Below are 9,514 nucleotides of genomic sequence, written 5' to 3'. Positions count from 1 at the left end.
GGGGGGGGATTTTGGCTTCATTGTTTACGAACTTTGAATTTTCTTGATTCTGTGATTGTGTACTTTATTAAAAAGCTGTTAGATTTCAAGAAGAAAAGAAGATGCGGACCGGGTGTAGAAACAGTAATCAAGTCAGTTAATGTGAAAATTTAAACAATGAAAAACCTGTGTGGAATATTATCTGGCTTTCTGATGAAGAACGTGTTTCTTGAGTAGAGCGCTATGTGAGTTCCTGTTTTCCTTGTACATTTTTTTTCTGCAAATAAAAGGTTGGAAAAGTTCCAATGATTTGTTTACTATTGAGTTTATGACAGATCTTCGAACAGGAAAAAGAGTTCCAGGAATAATTGAAATACAATGCCCCATTAAGAAGGGAAAAGAAAAGCTTGATAATAATATAACAATATACTGTTGAACTTCTAGAAGATGACCGAACTTTATTGAGGAGAAAAGTGGTATCTTAGACAGGTGGTCCTCATGGACGTGATATATAAAAAAATACGCAAAAATGTCAAAAGGGAAGTGGTTGTTTGTACAAGTCTTTACAGATGGTCGTAAGAGCAAGTTCAAATGTATACGTGTAAGGTGTTTTTTGGGGCTATTCTTATTATGCAGTCTGTGATATCATTTCTAATTTTAAAACATTTTGATGGAGATGGGAAAAAATAAAGAATAGATTATTGTGCACATGTTTAGAAAATTTTGTTGTTAATCTTGTCTTAAACTAAATTAAACTGTAGTCTTCATAATGGTTGCATCTAATGTTTGTTTGTACTTTGTTTTGTTTAGGAGGCAAGGAAATCTAAATTTGAGAAATTTTTGGACATGGAGACAGGCCATGATGTTTGCGTTACTTTCACTGACATTATGAAAATTACTTTATCTCTCAAAGAATGACACAATTCTGTAACAAAACCCTCAATACGGTACATTTTGATTTGTGACTCCTGACATGTTTCAGTTTCAGTTAATTTTGACCATAACTGTTTCCCACAATTTTTATTTTTTGTTTGAGCCGATTGCTGAGGTCTCACCTTGTCTTTTTCTTGTGGTTTGCTTTTCCTCAGTGTTTGTGGGGTTTTTTTGTCTTCCCAGATGCTGCCATGTCCAGCAGTCGGTTTAGACCGGGGTCTGGGGGTCGTGAGTCATCACGCCAGCTGCCCCAACCGCTGCAGGGGGGGCTGCACGGTCAAGTGGTGGAGGCAAGCTTTTCCTCCAGGTCTCATCAGCCTGACACTGGCCAGCTGGCTCAGCAAGAGGTGGCCAGAGACACCAGACAGTTCTACCAAAGTGGCTTGCCTGCAGACAAAGTGTCAGCACTCCAGGAGGTTCGCCCCGAGTGGAATGAGCCCCAGTTGGGACAGTACAGGCAGCAAGACAAGCGAGAATTTCTTTCCCATGCCAGAGCTTCCACTTCCTCACAGTCTGCGGCGCAGGACACCCCATCAGGTTAGTCAGCTTCCTTCGTGCTTTGAAATAAAAAATTTTTTTAACAGGGATGGAAATTTTCGGGCAACCGTAATTTTTATTTGTTTACTTTCAATGGTGAGCCATTCTACTGTTTGTACTAATCTACCATTGAATAAGTGTATTTTTCCAAATCTGTATAGCCTGCGAAAAGTTCAGTAAGATTTGGACTGATCAGTTTCCGTTCCTGTTTAAAATTTGAATTAACAAAATTTAATTTGGAAATGGGAATGATTTGGGCAGGCTTTGTTGTCCTTCTCCACCAAATTGGTAGAATGTGGCAGTTATCGTGCTGACTTTGCAGCCACTACAACTTGCAACCTTTTTTTGAAAGTGTTTAATGTCTTCAGAATATATATTGTTTGAATGTATGGCTAATGGTCCACAGGCTTATTTCTTTTCTCATTTGGGGAAGACAGTAGTGAGCCGTTATAAATAAGAATGTGAATTTTACTTGTTTTGTTAGTCAATCCTACAGAGATCTGAATAAACATACAACTGTCGTACACAATTGTTGATTATCAACCTTAAGGAATTTGGAAGTGACCATTGTTCTATGCATGTCCTGAGATTTATGGCTTGTATGTGTACTCAGTTCAATTCTGCTTTGGGGATTTATTATAGTGATCTTATTTCCAAATGTGCTTTATACACCTACACTAAGTCTGCTTTTGTTTTGAGTTCAAGCATGTGATAGTTAAAGAGTTTTGTCCAGTCCTGAGGTGCGTCTGTCCAGTTTTTAAAAACACTGCGAAAACTAGATTTTAGATTTGGAATGTTATGTCAGCATAATATTAAATTACGTAGTTTTTTTGGGTTTTAGCCAGAGGACAGTTTATCACCGTCTCACTATATGTCCTAGGCAGAATGGTAAATAATTCAAAAGTTTCTTTCATCAAACTGACGTTTAATGACAGTTTATGACGAGCCGGTATGAAACCCGGTAGGGAGAGAACTATTGACGGTGAGAGCAAATTTTGGTTCCACTGACAAGGGAGACAATTATGTGGAAGACTCTTTGTAATAGTTTTTAAGTTAAATGATTTCCCCTTAAATCTTTTTCTTAGCGAACAAAGATTTGAGCCACTGGAGTTATTTCGCGTGTGCATGTATTCGGATCGCTGTTTTAGTTTTCCCTTTACCTTTGTCGTCTTTAAGTTGTTTGTTTTTTATGCAAATCCTGTGATATATTTTGCTGACTTTTTCATTGTGTGTCCAGTTTGCTTTTGATCAGATAGAGTAGATGGCAGGTTTTATTTTTTATATTGATAATAATGGTATGGTTAAATTACGAAATTGTTATTGTTTTTGTACATTGAGACTTTCAGAGGTCGCTTCAGCTCTTGTCTACTGTACATGTTTCAGCTGTAGTCCGTTTATCACAACTGGTATTGAAATTGAGTCCTTGGGATGTTATGCTGGTATTAATACTGACCAACTTGTCTTGAACAAGGGTTGTACTGCCTCTGCTGTTGTTGAAATTTGTTGTTTACGGATGAAGATATTTTTGGCCTCAAGGGGGGGGGGGTTGTTACCTGGTATGACACTGCGATAACGACGCCTACGTAGTTTTGCTGGTGCTTAAGACAGAATTGGTCTTGACGTAGGTGAGATCGTTGATCCTAAAGTAGTGTGTGTGTGTGTGTGTAACCCTGTTGCTGACCCAACACGTTCCTCGCTTAGGCGCGGTCACGCTCCTGCTCGAATACCACCTCTTTGTCACACTATACTGAATAGAACCAAGATATTAATAAACGTTAGGAAAGAGGTATTTGAAAAAATCTTGCAAGGAAAAGAGGTAGTGTTTCTTCGGGCGTGCTTTTTTGTTGTTGAGATATTGCCCACGCCCTCAAAACCCTTTCATCGTTCTCGTGAAGGCGAACTTGCCAGCTCTACGTTTGATCTCGTGGTTGTTGTTCGGAGACAGTAGAAGTCGGTCCCATTTGTCAAAGCAGGGTAGGATCGAGGCTCCTCTCTGCTCTCATAAATCCCCGGCCGGCACGTTCGTGCCTTATGTTTTCCTGAGGAAAAGGACCAAAGTGTAGACGGCAGTGACTTATGAGTTCACCGAGTTCGTCTGGCTGCAAGCAGGCCGAGCAGGTATCGAATGTCCCCGAGTGTGTGGGTTTGACGGCAAGTTATCTTTGTCAGCGTGCCCGTGTCAACACGCTGTGTCTTGCACCCGGACACTTCCACGCCGGTGACGACAGGTTACGCGCCACTAAGTATGTGTCTTATATGGAACTCGGTAGCGAACGGCCAACATTTTTGCCCGGCAGAAACCCTTCATGTACTACAACTAAGCCTTCTGACTCATCTGCCAAAAGTTTTATAACAGGACATGTACGCCGATATGATTTTTATTTGTTTGCTTGAATTTACCTTGAGAGAGGGAATGGGTGATGTAGTCACTAATATTATAAACACAAAAAATAGGAAAATGAAAGCTGATGAAGTCACAAAAATTCGATTGATCTCATGTACTCATTAAGCCGGAATCTTAGAACGGTACTGCAGCAAGGTCCAGCAACTTCGCTAAAAGATCAACGTGAATTTGTCAGATAGTTTTCATTTGACTGGCAGTGAGTCTACTTCTTCTACTACCACTTTAAGAACAGATTGTTGCATGCTCCCTTACGTGGTGCGATCGGTGGTGTGTATTGGTTAGGCAGACATGGCACGGGGCTCTACAAAGTCGGGGACGAGAACGTTGGAGGGTTTTTGGGGAGGGGGAGGGGGGGTACGAGCACTGCCAGCCTTTTGGGTCACCTCCAGGTGGCATCTTGGTTGGTATGTTCTGGCTAAGAAAACAGCTCATCTTATACTGTGGACAACACAAACTTGTCATCATCCCATTATAGCGCAGACCAAAAGCACTGATCGGCTCTGGCGGAACCGTGTAAGTTTTGATGGTGAACAACACTGGGTTCAGTGCTCCTCTCTTAAAATGACAGGGCAGGGCGTAGGCTCATGCAAAACCAAGACATGACATGACACTTTCATGTTACATTTTGTAACAACATGATCAGAACAATATGATTTAAAACATGACTTTTGAGTCGCGCGTCATGCATGCTCTACCAAGACAACACCATCCGAATAGTTGCCTCATCTTTGTATTAATAACAATTAATACAAGGGATGGTGGTGTTGAAGTGGGAAGTAGGTTTTTGTGCAGGTGATCGTCTTGGACAGGTGGTCACTAGAGCAGGCTCATTTGTTGCTGTTTGCTTACTTGGTTACATTAGCTTTGCAGTATGCTATTACTGTATTTTGAGGAAAGGGGGGGGGGGGGGGGGGACGAACGCCATGTGTTGTGTCAGATGAATTATCTGGCAGCAAGGTCCTTTCTCAATTTTCTTTTTGGTAAGTGTATTGTGTGCGATTTTGCAGCGTGTATTGGTTGTTGTTCACATACTTGTAAATACCTTCATGGCATGTTTACTGTTCTGACATGAACTTCGACACCATACGTACTCTTGTATAGCGTCAATAAACCTTTAACTCTTATTGCACTGCCCTTTCCTTTCTGTCTCAAAGTTTTCAGGAACAAACATGTGGAATCTCGTGGCGAGTCCGGCTTCTTTTGCTCATGTTGTTAAAGTTATTGCCTGTCTTTGCGCTGCTTCAAAGAGGCTTCGTTATCGGATCGAAATTCCAGAAACGCCGAGCGTATTGCTCACACTGTGGGGTTCCCCCGATGTCTCAGACACGCGCGCTCCTGGAGGGTGAGACATCGTTTACTACTCCCCTACTCATGCACGCCAGCTTTATAGTGGAGAGAATCTCGTCTACACTCACTCTAGAGCGGCGTTTCGCAACAGGTAGAGATGGATGTCTGGCCGCTGAGTAATCCGTGAGCAGTTGGAAAGGAACAAAAAAACCTCACGAAAAATAACATTACCTCTGGAGACGGGGAAAAATATCAATGGTGGCAAGGTGCTCTTCGGGGGGGGGGGGGGGGGGGGGGGGGGGGGGAAAAAAAGTCACGAAGAAAGGAAAAAATCTCCAGGCGAGCTTAGGAGTGAGTCGGTTTCTCTCCTCCTCCCCCCCCCCCCCCCCGGGCACTTTTAAAGAAAAAGGAATAGTTCATCGGCAAGGGGAAATTCTGCTCGTGAGACCGATCTATTTTGCTTTCTTTTACGGATTTAAAAAAAAAAAGATTTTTTTTCGGGCCTCGATAATGAATACGTGTGAGTCGGCGAGGGGAGGAAGGATAGGGCTTTTGGGGGAAGGGGTGGGGGAGGGGTTACGGGTTCTCAAAATCTGTGAACAGATAGTCTATCTTTGAGAGCCGAGCGCTGGATTGTTTTGGTTGGAACAGGGAAAGAGGACATGTCAGTGTGGGACTATGGGAGGAGACGGCACGCGTTTACGTTGTTTACGTTTGGCAGCGCGGCATGAGCTGAAAAACATCGCTCGTGAACTCATGACCGTGGTGACTGAATGGTGTGAGCGCGTAAACAAACTGCATGATGTGGGAGGCGTTTCGAAATAGACGATAATGATGGATAATCTCGCTCGGTGTCTCTTGCGATGACTCCAATGTTAGCCCATGGTTCCTGGATTGCGTAAATTAATGATTAATCTTGTTGTATTCGCGTTACCATAAATGGTTTAGGCGATCCTGAAAACGTGTACAAAATCCGTCAACACCCATCAAACAATTAACTTTGTTTTGCATTTGCGTGTTCCACAAACGTAAACAATTATACCCGTAACTCGGATCCATTCCTACCTGGAGGTCGGCGCAAAGGCGATGAGTGAGGGGGCGGGGGGAGAAATAGACCAACTGCACATCAGCAGAGAAAATTTAAATACAATCTGCGCTCAAAGATGTGACATAATATGTTATTTTGATGTATTGTTCGGACCTTCTTTCCGTTCTGTTCCTTTATTATTACCGGTGGGCCACAGACACTCCTTTAGAAAATCATGGTCTTCTGTGTCTTGTACTGAATGACCTTAAATTCAAACGAAACGAATGCATGCAAAACAGTAAAGTTTCATTCAGCGACCCATGACTGAGTGACCGTTGTGACCGTGGATTTGAAGAGCTCCCGCCTTCTCTCCCCCACCCCAACCCCCACTTTCTTTCTTTCTTTCTCTCTGTCTCTCTGTCTCTCTTTCTCTCTCTCTCTCTCTCTCACTCACTCACTCAGCTCGCGCGTCTATATAATTTTACATTGAACGGTTATGTTTGTTCTTAAAGATATCAATCCAGCTGGACCAGCCCTTGCGTCTCCGTTGGCCACAAAGACGTTGCGAAGAACTAAATAATGCGTTTGCTTTGTGGTTGCTTGGTATCCGGGTTAACCGACATGTTTGCCAATTATGCGAGAATTCAGCGTTAGGCCCGGTTGTTATTGAGAATAGTATTTCGTAACTGGGTGAAAGGTGTACCCGTGGGTGTAAAGAGGAACTTTAAGTAGGACTGTAGCAAGAGCAAATGTTCCAAAAACACAGCTGGAGAGAATTTTAATCGGGGGAATGGCATTTTGGGATGACGACTCAGTGGTGACTGACAATAGAAATTACTAAAAATATAGAGCCAGCGTCCTAGTGCCTTCCGAACTGTCTCGTTAAAGAAAGAAATGGATCAAAATGTGCTTAAGTTGAGATTAAAAAAAAATATGTTGTGGACGTCTACTGCCGCTGCTGCAGTCATCCTCCTACCCCGGCACGCTTTAAAAAGCCACTTATACCAACGGTAGTTAATTACTTCTGTACTTTCCATTTGTTGTTTGTGTCTGTCTGTTTTATTTCTTCCCTGTTCTGATTGACCGTTACTATGCCGATGCACTTGTCGTTACTAAAAATAAACTACTTACTCTGACTTAACCAAACCCCTGGACCAGATCCTATTGGCGAGTGACCTAGAGTCAGAAGCCATCGTCTTTATTGTTGAAAGGCGCGTTCAAATCACACCTGTGGGAAGTTAAAGGAAGCCACTAGTAGATTCTGTTACTTTTCTTTCACTCTGTTCCTGACTGTCTTTCTTGCTTTTGCTCAGCGCGGCGGAATGGCCATTATTGTGTCGCTGTGCTTCTACATACACAAACAATCACACAAGCAAACTAACGAACAAACGACATACACCGAACTACACGCAGGTGAAGTTGTGGCCATGGTGTGGGATTGACGTAGTGTGTCTGAATCACGGGACAGCTCAGTCCCGGCCCCTGGCGAGGAGTCATTCCCTCCAGATTCTCCCGCTCACATTCAGGGCTCGTGAAAGAACAACGGTTTTCCAGGGACATACATCATACTCACGCCACTCATTCCTGAGATATTCCACCAACGACCCACTGTTTCTATCACTTTTCTAGAACGGTTTCGAAAGCGAAGTGGGTGGTTGAAGGGCGCCACTAGTAAGTTATATTTGTCTTCTTTCGCCGTATTGTTTTTGTCTGTCCGTCTTCCCTTTTCCCCTACATTAAATAAATTACCATCAATGCGTCGATGTGTTTAAAAATTAACGCACAAAAGCATGCTGTTGGCATCCCCTTTCGGGCCGCTGATCTTGGCTATCCGTTACTACAGAGGACGCAATGCCACCGCTTGTAATTAGGTGCCGCTCATATGCCACACTCTCTCTGGCGTAGGAGTTGATGATCTTTCTGTACGTACACCAGTGTTTTCTGTTTAGGTCTCTTTCGTATCAATATGTTGATCGAAATTTGGTCACTCCCATCTTCAAACCGACGCCCCTTTCCTCCAGCCTTCTAAGTTATGTACGTTACTGTGGACATATCACATTTGCTAAATAATTTTAAAAACTATAATCATTTTGAATGATCTATCTGTGTCTAGAGGTGGATTTCAGAAGATTAAGTCTAGTTTAGTTCTTTGTGTGGAATTGTATGCACAAATAAATGATTGTGAATTCTAAAGTGTCTTAAGTACTGATTTTGCAATAGTGACAGCAACCTTTCAATATTCTTTAGCGCCCCCGGCAGTGCTACTGACTGAAGTGTCCTTAGGCCATTCCCAAATGGGGGTAGGGGGGGTATTAACATGTTCTTATGCACAGTAGAAATGTAAATGGGCTGATTTAAATTTTATGCTCGTACTGTGCTGGAACAACATAGGGGGAACTGCTACTTTTTCTTTCCTCATCCTTACTATCGTCATTTTTCCTCTACTTCTTTTGTATGTTTGTCACAGTCTTGTGAACTGCTATTTCCGGGGTGCCTTGATAGTCGAAGCAGACTTTGTGCTGTTGAGGCTAGAGAGGTGAGCAGAGTAAGCCTGATTCTCCATTTGGATTCTCTGTTTACATCCACCCATTGGCGCTCATATGACCTTATGCAGTTGCGAGCACCGTCAAACCTTACTAAAACTAAACTTTCAATATTCTTTAGTATGCGGAGTGCAGCTGTGCCCCAAAACGATGGGTATGATTCTTAACCAATTTTAATGCCGATGAGTAGCTACGATTCGCGTATGTTCTAAAGTATCGATTAAAGGCTAGTGGTAGATTCAACGATTTTTACAGCTGGCACTCTTTCACAGCTCAAGAAATTGATTTTATTTATTGTATATATTTTACTTGTTATTATGCAACGAGTAGCCCCATACGTAATGCGTTCTTGGCAACACTAATCGTGGTTTAAAAAATGGGTTTTGTTTTGTTTTTACCCGGAGTTCGTTGAGGGGTGGGTGAAGGTTGTCTATCACTGTGTTCTCACCATGGAAGGATCCACGCTCTTGAACCTCTGGGTACGCCAGGTAACGTTTCTGTGTTCCTCCATTCCTTCCTTTTCCCCCTACCCTTTCTCCTGCCTGATACGAATTCTAGACGTTCTGGCATCTCGCTGGTTTACTATTCCTTTTTGTTTCATTTTACCCTTCTACCTTTTCTGTCTTTCTGGCACGTGGTTTGGCATAGAACGATAAAGCGAGAAAAAAAAAACAAAATAGAAAAAGAAAACACGTGCGGCTTTGTAGTGAGGTGTCTGTGTGTAGGACGCTCACCTTGGGAAGTTTGCCATCGTCCGCATAACAGAGCGCCGACAGCGCTAGTGAGCTTTATGTATGCGCCCCC

The 9,514-nt window shown here is 42.7% G+C and overlaps 1 protein-coding gene across 1 annotated transcript in view; it reads left to right on the top strand.

The window, feature by feature from the left end:
• The window catches only part of LOC101853672 (transcription factor 20), a 112,515-nt gene that overhangs the window by 6,710 nt on the left and 96,291 nt on the right, over positions 1–9,514 (top strand). The window contains exon 2 of the mRNA XM_005091236.3: positions 1,096–1,449. Coding sequence (XP_005091293.1) covers positions 1,104–1,449 — 346 coding nt within the window. The 5' untranslated portion in view covers positions 1,096–1,103. The remainder of the gene's footprint in view (positions 1–1,095; positions 1,450–9,514) is intronic.

This window comes from Aplysia californica, unplaced genomic scaffold (genome assembly GCF_000002075.1).
Source record: "Aplysia californica isolate F4 #8 unplaced genomic scaffold, AplCal3.0 scaffold00027, whole genome shotgun sequence".
Classification (NCBI taxonomy): Eukaryota; Metazoa; Mollusca; class Gastropoda; order Aplysiida; family Aplysiidae; genus Aplysia; species Aplysia californica.
The sequence above is the reverse complement of the archived record's forward strand: the minus strand, read 5'-3'. Positions and strand labels throughout refer to the sequence as shown.